Genomic DNA, 14,450 nt, shown 5'->3' on the forward strand with positions numbered 1-14,450 from the left:
ACCACAAACAGGGTAATAGACAAAATGTAGCTGATGTACAGATAAGATATGCCCTGAATACTTTGGCTGGCACTTCTAGGTACTACCATAAATAAAATAAAAATAACATAATACAATAGCAATTAATAACAGATTTAACAACTTCCCACAAACACCAGCAATTTCTCCCACACCCTTTTCAAGCTGCCAAAACTCTACAGTGAGAACTTGACTTCTTCCATCTGTCAAGAACTACTCCTCCTCCATCCATCAAATATCTTTATACTAAGCAGCATATGCCTGACTTACTATACATAGTGCGAAGTAACTATTCCTAGTAATAAAAAGCTACTGTATGGGAAGGGGAGAAACTTTTCATTATTTCTACATTTTTCCTACTTGAATGTCTTCAGGGCTGTCTTCAGTATTCCAGGTCCATCAAGACGTATGGACACATTCTTAAGCTTTTGTTTCACTACATTGGTGAATTCCACTGTCACAGACATTTCTTTACCAACTACCTTTTCTCCTTGCACCTGCAAAACAAGAGAAGAACAGAGCTTACAAGTTGGTCATAGCAAAATTATGGAATACCAAAGCCACTATTATTAAATAAACAATGGACAAATATGTGAATCAATACCCAGGTTTTTTGTTTCTGTGTTTATGGAAGAAGCACTGTATAATAAGTCCTAATTCCTTGAGTCTGGCAATGAACATAGACGAAAATACCAAATAACTCTGGACTCACGTTTCTCTTCTCTATGCTCACCTGTTTGCAAAGCTAATTAAAATGCCACATTATAGCCAAGCACCTAGCCAGTACTTGCAAGGAAGTAGTACCATATTAGATTGTAATGGTTGTTTTTCCACCCAATGAGTCTTGGGTTTTCCATGACGATACAAGAGTTTACTATAGGGAAAAGAAGAGACGCACACAAAAGGACATGCCAAATTTTATCCCACTCCCCATTTTTCCACACAATCTATCCATGTAGATTTAACATACACTTGCAAAGGAGTATAACAGAACTGCAAAAGGCCCCCTAGTTTGGACACAGTAAAGGTCTATCTAGTAGTGTAACTAGGGCAGCACATGTGTGGCACCAGTCCTGGGAGCTGACTGAGAGTGTGCACAAGGATCACCCCCTGAGAGTTTCTGCCATAGGGGCAACACTACACTGCCCTGCCTGGCCATGGGAGCCAGGCAGGACAATGCCACATTAAGCAGCATGTCTGAGGGGGAGCAGGAGGGGGTGAGAGTGGGGTGAATGTAGTGGTGCTGCCCCCACCCCTCAGAGAGGTTCTACCAAAGCAGCACAGCCCTGCTTCCAATATGTGTGTATTTGGGGGGGGGGGAGGAGGAGAAAAAGGGGAGGAAGAAGATGGGGAGCAAATTGGACACCAGGGTCACTCCTGAGGAAACCTAGCCATGAGGCTTCTGCCATTTGGTGAACTGATGCTGCAGCAACAATAGTAGCTCAGGAAGGTAAGCCTTCCCTTCCACATACCCATGACCCCCCCCACCCTGGTTTACAGTGGTCAGCATACCTCCTACCCTTCCCTGTGGGCAGTCAGCAAGCTCACTACATTGCTGGGTCTATCTATTGAAATACTGCAAGGGAAAGGAAAGAAATACATATTCTGAATAGGATGGATTCTTGATTATTATAAATGCAAAGGTGATATTTCACTGATGCTACTGAACAGAAAGAAGCCCTCTAGATTGCAACCTATTCTAGATCGCAACCTATTCAGGTTCTCATCACTACAACTTCCAGTTAGTTGGCTCCCAGACTGAAACAGATTTAGTTTTGGCTTCTGTAACTTCTCAGGTGCTACTTCTAGCCAGGCCTGAATTGTGGAAGACACCTTTGAATATATCATGTGTGAAACAAAGTGCATACCCTTCTTCCCTTAAGTGACAGATTCTCAGCACACCTTGTAGTGCACTAGTTCTCAACCTCTTTAGGCTCAAGGCACCCCTCATTTGACTCAAAGCACACCCAGAAAATGTCAGCACTTAGATTTCAATCATTTGTGTTTCTCCAAAAAATAATAGAGCAATCTTCTGTTGCAGACAGACAACTCAGAAAGACCACAACAGGTCAGAATGCTTTTAACGCTATGTATTCCTATTTGAAATTGCTTGTGAATCATGTTTGCACACCTAACAGTGCAGCATCCTTGAAAGGATCTTAAGGCACCCTAGGTGAGAATTACTATTGGACATCCTTAGAATCTCAGCTGATAGGCCTGAGTGGTAAAGAATGAGGGGTATGGTTTGGTTTACTAGGTTTTTGTTTTAGGATTTTTACTTTTTTTAGTGAAAAAACCTTAATTCTTTCTAAAGTTTTAAACACAACCTGCTTACAACTGCACAACCCAAAACTACTACACTGTCATGACCCCACCAACAGGGTTTGTTAGGGCTACACACACAAGAATATTCCTGGTTGTAAACTGGGCCAGCAGGATGGGTTAATGCAAACATGAATGCTGGATCTAGAAGAGATTCATCTCCTTTAGATCCAAGTTTCAGGTCTGCTGGGCAATGACCAAGCTAGCTTACCCAGCTTCCAGAGGGAATATAAAGGGAGAATCCCCAGGTAGAGCAGAGTTGGAGTAATAGATCATATACCATACTCATGCTCTCTTCTTGTTCTGGTTCCTGGTAATCCTAGGAGAATGAAGGTGCTGCTGGGGATAAAATGTCCCTTTCATGCCCCCCATTGCCTCTCCCTACTGCTGCTTATGTAGTCCCTTTTTCACTATCAATCAGGCTTATCACCATAGTGCCTAAGAATCAACCAAGAACGAAATGTTTCTGTACAGACATAGTAGCAGAAAGTCTGTGCTCCAAAGTGGCTATGCAGTATGCACTACAAAATAGACAAGACAGACACACTGTGAAGGCAAGGACACCTGGCACACTGAAGAGCATGATAGCAACCAACAGTAGGTTACTCCTACAATATTTGGAGTGAATGAGCTCAGAGATCACCTTCATGAGAAACAAGGAGAATGGGGGTAGTAGGACAGGGCAAGAGAGAAAGGGATACGTGGGGGAAGGAGGGGAGTGAATCTGAGGTGAAGAGACTGGTAGACAACTGGAGCAAGCATAAGGCAGAGGAAATCCCATCAGAGCTGTAGAAAGCTCTTGGAATGACCCAACATCCCTGATTTAGCTGCTTCTACAGCTGCTTTTATGGCTGGAGTCTCTGAGTGGCTCCTTTCTGCAGTGTTAGCCTACGTACACATGGCATGGAGGGAATGGAGGTGTACCACTTAGATTCCACAGAGGGCCTCACTTGAACCATTCTGGATTTGGAAGGGTATTAGAGAGTCGGCTTGTTCCAGCAGGACCCTTCCTACTGCAGCAGAGTCCAAGTGCTCAGGCACTCCAGAGTGCACCATGGGAATGGGGAACATATTTTGATGACATAAATAGGAACACAGGTTGGTGTTGTTTGCGATTCTCAAGGTGTTGTGCACAGCTTTTCATTCTCTTGCACTCATCTTTAAAGCCCAGAGGGGAATTTACTGCTCTCTCTATTTAAACCTATTTAGATATCCTCAAAAACCCTGGCATGCAAGACCAGAAAGTGGATGCAGCAGACTGCAGATGAGGTAAAAAGAAAAATTTTACACTTTGGTGAACAACACTTTTTACTTTGGCCAGTATAAAATTGTGGAGTTAATGAGCAATGATAGCATTAACATCTGCATTTGCAGTGGTGCAGAGCTGAAACTACTCTTCTGTACCCTCAAATGTACATCAATAATAGAGCTGGTTGAAAAAATTATTATATACTTTTTTTTTTTTAGGAGAGAAGACTTTTTACTGAAAACCCCAGGTTTTCATCCAAAATAATCAAAACACAAGAATTTGTCTTTTCAATGAAAAAGTTCTGAAAGAAAAAAATAACTCTTTCTGACCAGTTCTAAGTAGTAGTATTTTGTTTTTCAATCTACAATCTAATGATCTAAGAGATCACTATAGCCATATCCCAATATCCTCATTCATGGTTTGATTTTGCATTCACTGGGAGTCAAGTTTCCATTGACTTGAATGGAATAGAATATAAGGCATTTAAGGACTACAACTTTAAAATAATGTAGGTAGCCAAAGTTGCAGACAGGTTCCCAGTGGAGTTTTTTAAGGCACCTAATCTGTGTAGATGTTTATCCTACATTGACTGTAACAGAAATTTGTTCCTAGCCTTCATAGGGGCTTTTAATCATAGGCATTACCTCCAAAGGATTTAAAAGTTATTCTCAGTTTATTTAAGGGTAGCAGAAAGTATGCATTTACTTTAGTGTACTTATTACTGTAACCTGACCTTAAGCTAAATTTGAGGAGGTATAATTTCCCATTAATTGATAACTCTAGTATTTTTTAAATCAGATGAGGAAAGATCAATAGCTGATCTGAAGATAGGAGGGGTGTACAATTTTTGTATTCTTTCCTTTTAACTAAGAATCAGTAAAGGACTTTTTAAGTAGGGAAGAACAGACTTGAGATTCATTACATTTTCAGATAACAGTAAGCAGAGTCACTAGGCTTTTCCTCAACTAAAACAGAAACATCTTACTATATCACAGAGACAAAAAGTAGAAACCCACTTTTTGGGTTTTCTTTAGTTCTTTGCAGCCCATCTTTAAACTTTTATTATTTACAGAAGTGTCTATTGAACAAATATTTCTCCTTTTCATTAAATAGTCTTTATTCATAACTGAAGAGAAAGGATAAACTATTTTGGAGGTTTATCTGGGGATATTGTATAGGATGTTCTTTTTCAATACTGAATCTAAAGGATTAAATATCTTTAATATTTGGTTACGTTTAATATTTGGAAGATATGTTTGATGTGAAGTTGATTTGCCTTATTGGCTTCCTCTGTGGAATGATCTGTAAGACAAAAAACCTTATATGAAGACAATACTTATTTACATTTATAATTAGATTGGAATGACAATTTTGTATTCTGAGAGAGCAAACTGATTTTCTGTGAATTTCACAGGATTTTGAGCAGGCAGTATTTTATACCTACTCTCTTTTTTCCCAGCAACTATGTGGTTTTGTATTGTAATACCTATGATTTGATGAGGCTGGGTAATTTTGGAGGTTATTTTAAGATATGTAGTCTTAAAATACAAGGTGATACCTGGAAACTTGAAATTTTCTTCAGACGCATACACACACAAAACATATACAGGAAAAATGAAGACTTATAAGCCAAGGTATGTATTTAAAGCAGCTGAACTTTAAGGAGCTGCATTCATATTTAAGCATCCTAAGCAAGTGACCTGATTTTCAAAAGTGCCGAGCAATTTGAAGATGACTTCAGGGAGTTGATGAGTGCTCAGCATTTTTTTTAAATTAGGGCATTTAACTTAGGTGCCAACATGTGAAATTAGAAATCTAATATTGGTCCTCATTTTCCAGTCTTTTGGCCATCAACCTGAGGGCTCTAGTGCTGTCAAAATCACTCAAGCATTTGTCCTCATAGCTCCAATGGCACCACCTTAGGATTGTCAGGATAAAAGAGACCTTCCTAGACAGAATATTCCATTGTCTTCTGATTTAACAGTTAGAAAGGAGCAATTCAGATTGTGGTAGCATAATCAGATTATAATCAAATTCAGACAACAGCCAAGCAACTTCCTATATATGACTGGGAAAGAAATAAGGGTAGGGATATGCAACTCTTCCCTCAGAGAAAAAAAAATTGATTATATGGTAAAAAGTCGAGGCTTTTATTTAAAGAAATAATGTACTGCTGCAAATATGATCAAGATATATCAAAGGTATCCTTGGCACCATCAGGGCATAATTCAGGGTAGATTTTGATCATCACTGGGTGTATCTACATGTGCGCTTTACTGCAGAATAGACTAATTAGCTCCGCAGTAAAGCATCACCGTCTCTCTCATCTACTACATTCTCCCCATAGCTCCTGCTTCTTCCCTCCTTTGCTTTAACCCAACTTCCTTCACAACCTGCCTCCCCTCTGCCTCAGCACTTTAGTCCCCAGATACCTCCTTCTGTTCTTATCCCCCTTCTGTAATCTTCCTTTTTCCTCTGGAATTCCCTTTTCCTCTTTACTGCGTAGATGTTAGTGGGGGAACAGATGGATTGAGGTCACAAGAGAGACAGCCCCTGATCTCACTGCTGGTGCCCAGTGCCCTGGTGGCCCCTAGACACTGAGAGGAACAATTTGAGTTTAACCGCTGCAGTTCTACACTGGATCCTGATCAATACAGAAAGAACAGAACTGCCAAGACTCTGGCATGTTGCTGTTAAACATGGGCAAACTGGGCTCTCTCAGAGGCTCATAACTTTGCCAATGTGGGTGAATTGTCATGGAGAGAGCAAGAGGTTTATCCTTAGCACTGAAATAATCTTCTTGATAAGTATCCAAATTCTTGCTCTGAAGCATGGAGACCTTAACGATCCTTAATGAAACAACTGTAGGAGTCTTTGGAGATGGTAAAACAATACATTTTCCCCTAATCTCATTCTTGGAATTTGTGCAGAGATTTTCCAAAGAAATTCAGCCTGAGGCAGACACCTAGCATAGAAAATTTCAGCTTAAATGGTAAAAGTTTGGCAAAACTATGAGCAAATGAAAACAAGCTCTTATACCTTTGGCATTTAAAAGCAACCCAAGATCTACTGTGTGCTGCTGCCCCTCCCGCCCACCCACCCCCACCCAGCAGGTAAGTCTATGGGGAAGGAAGGGGTGGGGGCAGATGGAGGCAGAGGGAGAAAAAATTATTTTGGGGCACACCTCCCCAGCAGTCTAGTCCCACCCGGCTGGGGCCCCACTCAACTTAACCCTGCTCCTGCCTCTGCAGTACTGTCCCTTGCCACGGGGGCCTCGATCTAACCCCCGCTCCTTCCCTCTCCCAAAGATTGACCTGCTGGGCTGGGGCATGCATGTGCATGCACATGGGCACTCAGCCGCCCACCCCAGCCTCAGATCGACTCCAAGAGGCTCCGAGATCTACCGGTGGATCATGATCTACTGGTTGGTGACTGCTGTCTCATACTGAAAAGTATCAGGCAGCTTTGCCTATGGGTGGTGCTAGCAACTTCATTTACATATTTATGCCTATTGCTACCTGAGCATGCATGCATACTTATGTACACATATGCACATAAACACACACACACACAGAGTCATGTTTCCAGCTGCTTCTAATCCTGTATTAGTTTTGAAAATGTTGTTTGAAATAAGGCTGTAAGGGCCAGAACTGCAAAACATATCTTGCATGGAGAATAGGTATTGATCTCTTCTGTTATATTCCTGAAACAAACCTTGAGGTGCAGCTTGGGGATGTCTAGGACCGAAGTCTTCTGCTTGGCCAAAATCTTTTTTGTTTCATTGAGACGTGCTGTGACAAAGAAATGCAAAGAGGCTTGGTCCAGCAGCTGATTGATGTAGTCGCTTGATCTGATTAAAACCTCTTCCACTTTTGCTGATAGAAGGAAAACCAAACAAGGAAAAAATTAAATTGAAGCCTGAGCCCAATATAAATTGCCAGTTATTGGTTCTAGCTCTGCCGACACTATTGTATGGGAGCCTAGAGATAAAATAAAGATGCTCTTTTCAGTGAGAGATTGGCAAAAGCAAAGAATGGAGTCTGGTGACTTTTCATATCCTGCTCAAACTATGGTCTTTTTGTTATGTTACCCTACCCATCCTTTGTCTCCTTTGCCCTTCTCTTTTGCCCAGCCTTTCATTTAAACTATCAGTTGTCTGGGTCAGGGACTGAATTCTGTCTTAAAAGCCTGCTCAGTGTCCAGTTCAGTAGTTTTGCTAATTATAGACACTATCCTATTATAAAGAAGAAATAATATTAATAAGGGGGGGGGGTCGAAAGGTCTGTTAAAATCTCTCTATATCTGTTTCCTTCCCTACTTTGTTTACATGCCCTCTCCTCCAGGGTACCTGTGACAGCTGTAACAACAGCCATTTGGAAGTGTGGATCTATGCAGTGTAACTAGCAAAGTTTCCTACTCCACATAGCAGTGTTGGTATTGCTATACACCAGCCTTTGACCTATATCAGAATTGCATGGAGAACGCAACAAAGCAATCCTCTCACCAGCTCTTCATCTTGAGATCTGTCTGGGAGATCACTCTGCTCCCTGATGATAATTATTGAAAGGAGCAACTTCCTTGATAGGCTGTGGATTCATTAATTTTAACTCTATTGAACTGTAATAGTCCAAGATTTTGATGCACATAAAAGCACATAAGCAAGCCCCTTAGCTAAGTGACCAGCCACAATACATCAGCTTGATTTTTTTGCACCAATAAATCCTACTTTAGGTTTTACAACCCAAATGAAATCTTTAAATTTCTCTTCTATTAGTCTTTTTTTTTACTGTATTTGTGCCACATACTGTACAAACTCCCACTAATTAAACTCATCTGGGTAAAGCACATTCACTCCTTTCCACTCTTTTGATCCACCCACATCAAAACAGGTTCCTTAATTTGGTTTCAAAGCTATTCCCATGGTGACCACCTGGCATGGATTTACCAGGTACACCTTGAACTTACTTGATGTGGCCCTGTTTCCTGAAAAGGAATTTCCCATCAGACCCCAAATCTTAAAATAAATGTTTTTCATCTACTCAAAAAATACTAGTTGCATTGTAAGTGAAGATTATTCTACAGTAAAAGAGAGAGAAGAGACATATCAGATGGGATTTAATCACAAGGGAAAACAAGAGTAATAGAATCCCACTTTTATAGGGGCTGTGTTGGTAAGCTGCCAGTATCACTTACTGTGCCTGGGAAAGCCAAGGGAGACACAAGGCTGAGCTGCCTACCCTCTTAATCAAAAAATAGAGAAAACTAAATATAACTGAGTAGAAGTGATAACACCTTTGAAGGCTCAGGAAGGTTTAAGCTATTCAAATCCTCAAAGATGTTTTCAACCCACACAATTCCTTTAATCATTATTCTGAAAATCACGCATTCAGTTCTTGTTTGAAAACTTATTTTGCTCCTCTCTTTCTAATGGTGCAGTCTAGAAAGAATGCTTCTGACACATCTTGATCATACTGTAATATTCTATTAGCTCCAAAAAAAAAGAGAAACAAATATATATGTGAAGAAGTTTCTTGCTGTGGAACTAGACTTGCAACACAGTGTTCATATTCCTGTAAAAATGTATGTAGTTGATTTTCCTTCCCTCACCTTATCCTAGATAGAGGCCAACTCTATAGTCACTTATCACCAGATCACTATAATTTGGAATTTATGAGCCGATTTCATGGCCAGAGCTTTCCATGTGGTGAAAATTGCATCCCGTTAAGTCACTCAAATGCAGAGTACCCAAACAAGCCCCTGTGTGGTACATAAGCTCTGTTAAGCAGTGTCATAGTACCTTGCAGAAAACTTCAGCACAAGAATAAATTTAACCCTTCTGAATTAAGCCTGGAAAACAAATGAGGAGGGAGTGCTAAATATTTACACATCTGCCCTCAATTTTTAAATGATGATCAAATTCTTCTTCAAGTCATAGCAGTGCAGTCAGAACAAATATAGAATTTAATTTGTGCAACTGAAACAATTCTTTTTTATTGTCTAGCCAAGTTTTTTTTTAAGTTTTGTGGAATTTTACATCAGCTATTTAATAACTGATCCCAAGCACTTAAAAATGTTGCGTGTTGTGATGAGCTAGAACAATGGGATACAGAAAAAGCACATTGACCGTTACCAAAGACTCACAGATGAATTAGATGAGTACCAAGAGATAGCCATTGGATACTCATATTAGATGGGCATTAAAATAAAACATTTCATCTCTAGTTCTCCTTAAAATGGACTATTTCTTAATGGAAATTCACCAGCTCCAAATAAAAACATATAATTGGGGTGGGGCAATCCTGCCCTGAGCTGTGGAGGACAGATTACAGGTACCTTCTTTTACTGCAGGAAAGTGGGATAAGGTCTCTCCCTACCAGTTCAAAGAGGATTAAACAGGAAGAGACAGGCAGCAGACGGATCAGCATGCCATGTCTCAAAGGTTCCTGGTATCTCTGCTAGAGAGTGGTTCTCCAGCTGACTAGCACATATGCTGCAGTCAGCAACACACTCCATCCAGGGCTGTCCACTGCTCCTTTATAAACTACCCTAAACATCCGCCCAGTGATACATTCTTAGCCTGTCCAGAGCCATCTTACCCAGTCGCTGCAGGATGGTTTTTATATCAGATGTGCATCTGACACCATTCTCTCCCTCTTCCTCGTATGAATCGGATAAGAGTAGGATTTTACTTTTATCTTATTATTGTAACTTACACCTGAAGAATCACAATGTTCTCTTCCCCTTTTGGGATACTGCAAGAAGGTCAAAGCAGCTTACCACTTGCAGCCATTCGCTCTCTCTCTCTTTTTTTTTGAACTAAATCATATTACTTAGCACTGAACAAAGGAACACTTTTCATCTCTAAGACTCAATGTAGGTAGGTATCATCACCCCCATTTTACACATGGTGAAACAACAGTTTGCTCAAGTCAGTTGTGTAGCCAGAGATGGAGTCTAGGTATCCTGAAGCCAGGGAGCTAAGAAGCCTGACTCCCACTCCAGTGCACCACACCCGATTACCTGCTTGGGGCCTATTTATGGAGAGAGTTTATTTTGGTGGTGGTAACTGACATTGGTAAGATAGCAAACAACCAGCTTAGGCTGGAAAATGTCCCCATCCCCCTTTCCCCCCTCACATCTTACATGAAGAGGGTTCCAGTATCACATCAAAAGACTGGCTCTTGAATTCATTCTTCTTGACTCCTGTATAAAACACGATATTGCCGGAAAGGTAAGCTGTCGCAGTGTGACGACTGTGGCCACTGTTTCTGAAAGTTATGGTGACTTTGAAGTCACTGCCGAGTACAGCATTTTCCACTTCAAAGTCCATGTCAACATCAGCCTGTGGCAGATGCACACTATCCTGTGTAGCCTCCTTTTTAATACCATACATTAGGGCAGTCTCGAGTGCTAGTCTCTCTTCATCTGTACCTAAGGAGGAAGAGGAATTGTGTTAAAAAGAATAGGGATAATGAGAACCACTCAACAGCTTCATAATGAAGCCTCTATCATAGGGTTCAGATTAGTAATTTTGATACTTTTGGCAAGAATTCTAGCCTTGGATGATTGGACCAACAGTATGGTTGGTGTAGATAGAGGCAAGCTGTTGGATATCACAGTAGCCTTCTTCAGGCCTTTAGTTATAAAATGCCAAAAGCAGCCTTTTAAAAAGTATACTCCTTTAAAACATTACTTTAGTGCTCATAAAAAACCCACCAGATTCTGGGCTAGATCCAGAGCTCATTAGTTATGGACAAGTGTTCCATTAAAGGGCTGAAACCCTGACTCAGATCTGGAGACGTGGTGATAGGACAGTGGAAAAGTGCTGCAAAAATCAGTTCCTTGATATGACAAAAATACACTATCAACTTTAAAAATGTTCATGGAATTTTCTAGTTTGAATGAAACTGGAAATTTTTTTTTGGTCTCTGAAAATTAGAAAATAAGCATTCTCCTCCTTTTCTCTCCTTTTTAAACTCCCACTGGAAAAGGAGAGGAGAGAAAATGGAGGGAAGTGTAGTAATTGGGGGGGAGGGGAGGGGGGGAAAGGGAATGGATTAGGGGATAAAGTCAAAAGAAGTAGTGGAAGATTCAAACCAAAATAAAAAACTAAATTTTTGTTTCCATTGAAGATCACTTTTTTCCCCCTCCAAAAAAGGTTTTGACGAGTCAACACCTTTAAGTATACACCTTTCCTTGTCATATAAGGGGGGCCCTGAGTATGCCTGGCTCTACATGAGGATCAGAGCCATGTGGTCTTGATTCCTACATGCTGCTGCAAAAAAAAAAAAACAGTCATAGAGAGGGAGGGCTCTATGGGATTTTTCCATGTTACCATTTTTTTAAAAGAAAAGATTATTACTAGGAAAAACTTTGTTAGGAAGGAGCTCTATGGGAAGCTACTGTCACTTAAGATAAGTTATGCTTTATATAGTGGTTGATGAAAAGTCAACCTTTAAAATCCCCACTTCCAGACACACACATTTTTCATATTAATATGGTATATTTTTCACTATGGTGAGTGGAAATCAGAGGGATGGTCACTTGGATGAGTACAGAGGGACAAGCAAGAGGTCATGAATATGTACTTTTCGTAATGTAAGTACTTAAATTCCACCTATGTTCTACTTAGCCTTGTAATGGGACCAAATCTGGATTTTGCCTGTTGTTTTTAGCGTAGGCTAGAGGAAATAATTAAGCAACACTGTTGTCTTTGACAACTGACACCAACCACCCTGATCAACACCACATATTTATGTTTGGGACAAATAGATGGAGTTGTTGTAACAAAGTGGTACAGAAGTGGCATTAATTATTTAACTGAAATGAATAAGTAATGCATAAAGGAAAACTTCACAATCCCTGAATTGGCTGGCCTGAGAATGACTCCTTAATTGGTGTAAATCACTACAACTCCATTAACACCAGTGGAACAACTGGACCTCAGGTTTCCAGGCATCCAAGCAAGGAATATAATGGCTCACCCAACTGTATAAATGTAGAGATACTTTTTGAAAGAAGTAAGTTAAATCAATGATTAACTTTGTAAGATATAGCAACATCAGTGTAAGGTATTTCCAAGTAACAGGAAAAACATGTTTTTTGCAAAAGAATCTGAAATGCATTTGGGGTGGAATTAAAGGGCACAAGATTTTGCTTACAGGGTGGCAGCTTCTCAAACAGCTTACCCCATGATGGAGGCATGCAGACCAACAATGAGAGAGAGAAATCTTAAGATAAATCTACTTAAATCTTTTCTACGCCCCATTTTGTTGCATACAGTAGTTTACCTTCTCGGAATTTGTACTGCTCAGTAATATCCTTCATTCCATCACTACCAATATCCTTGGTCACGATTAATTTCCCAATATGGGTTGTGTCAATTTGTTCAATCACTCTTGTCCCATTTTTCATTGCTTTGGAGTAAACAACATCACTGTTAACCTGGAAAATTAAATATTGAAGGATTAAGTCATCCAGCAGTTTTAAAAACCAGTCTTTCATCCCCTCGACTCAATAAGGCAGAGTCATTGAGTACCATCAGTTTCAATAGGACTAATCATATGCTTAAAATTAGACACTTGTTTAACCACTTTCCTGAACTGGACTATATTGATATGGATTCTCTGAAGACTCTAGGACATGAAAGAAGCTGACAAAGAAAGCCTGAATACTCACCTCTGCTCAGACACACCAGAGTAAATCTCTGGGAGTAGCCTGGAGCAGTTTGGAGTAGATCTGAGTGCTCTCCTCAGCACTTATCTCCATCTCTCCCAAGAGATAGCCTGAATGAGATCCAACAGTGCTTCTGAACAGGCCTCATTTAATTGGCGATAGAACTGATGTGGGGAAAGAGGCCACACAATCGGCCACAAAGACGACACCAAGTAAACACACCCTGGGTGACTAGAACACTCTCAGAAAGGACTTATACTAATAATAAGTTGGTAAAACCATAAAACAGCTGTAAAATCCACTTTATGTTTAGATTTTTTAACATGGTGGGAGCCCCATTCATAGCCACTAGAGTCAGTTTTCACCAGCTAAGGGTCTGGCCTACTGTTAACTTGTTTAATATTGATGAAAAAATTTTGAAGGTTAAGTAAGGCTCGACAGAAATACGGTTTCAATGATACTTAACAATACTGTTCTGAGCTGCAGAGCCCAATTATTGTCATCTATTTGTATTTTAGTAGTGTCACACAACATGGTAGTGTTGTCCACATCTACAGGAAGATACATGATACATTCTCTGCCCCAAGAGCTTACTTGCCTCTAAGGTTTTCACATCCTGCTACAGGGCATGGCGACAGTTACAATCCTGAAGGAGCCGTGGTGTGCATATCTGCCTCTTCTATGCCTTTGGCTAATGGCTACTGGTGCTAGCTTTATTACCTGTACATTGACCTTTCACAAGAGCAAGCACAGAGTAACTTTCTGTGTATCTGTGATTTCATTTGAACTGGAGCAGATTCTTATGCTTACTACTCTGGCAACTAGCAACTTAAGAATGGAGACTCCCCCCATGTCACACCTACTGAATGGAATGGAGTTGCAGTATTATTTTTACAGCCAACATATAGGGAACAATGCTACAATCCACATATTAAAAGTGGAGACCAGCTTCCTATCCCCTTCTTGGTGTCATTGGTATAATTCGATACATACAAGTGTGGTAAAACCAGTCAATTTACTTGTGAAATAAAGTCAATTACTGGTCATTTGATGCGCAATTACTTTACTGCAGTCAAAAGTTGCCAAATACTCCAGGAAGCCAAGCATGACCTTGTGTAGGTGGCGCCCCCCCCACACACATTTAGGACCAGGCTTGTTCCTCTCTCCTGAGCCTCCCCCCCCCCCC

General features: G+C 40.4%; 1 protein-coding gene across 1 annotated transcript in view; it reads right to left on the minus strand.

Annotated features, from left to right (window-relative positions):
* Nucleotides 1–14,450, minus strand: part of F13A1 (coagulation factor XIII A chain) — a 105,962-nt gene that overhangs the window by 16,114 nt on the left and 75,398 nt on the right. The window contains exons 11-14 of the mRNA XM_006025211.2: nt 12,880–13,033; nt 10,733–11,020; nt 7,304–7,464; nt 379–515 (exon numbers count right to left, since the gene is read on the minus strand). Of these exons, the coding sequence (XP_006025273.1) occupies nt 379–515; nt 7,304–7,464; nt 10,733–11,020; nt 12,880–13,033 (740 nt within the window). The remainder of the gene's footprint in view (nt 1–378; nt 516–7,303; nt 7,465–10,732; nt 11,021–12,879; nt 13,034–14,450) is intronic.

This window comes from Alligator sinensis, unplaced genomic scaffold (assembly GCF_000455745.1).
Source record: "Alligator sinensis unplaced genomic scaffold, ASM45574v1 scaffold220_1, whole genome shotgun sequence".
Taxonomy (NCBI): domain Eukaryota; kingdom Metazoa; phylum Chordata; order Crocodylia; family Alligatoridae; genus Alligator; species Alligator sinensis.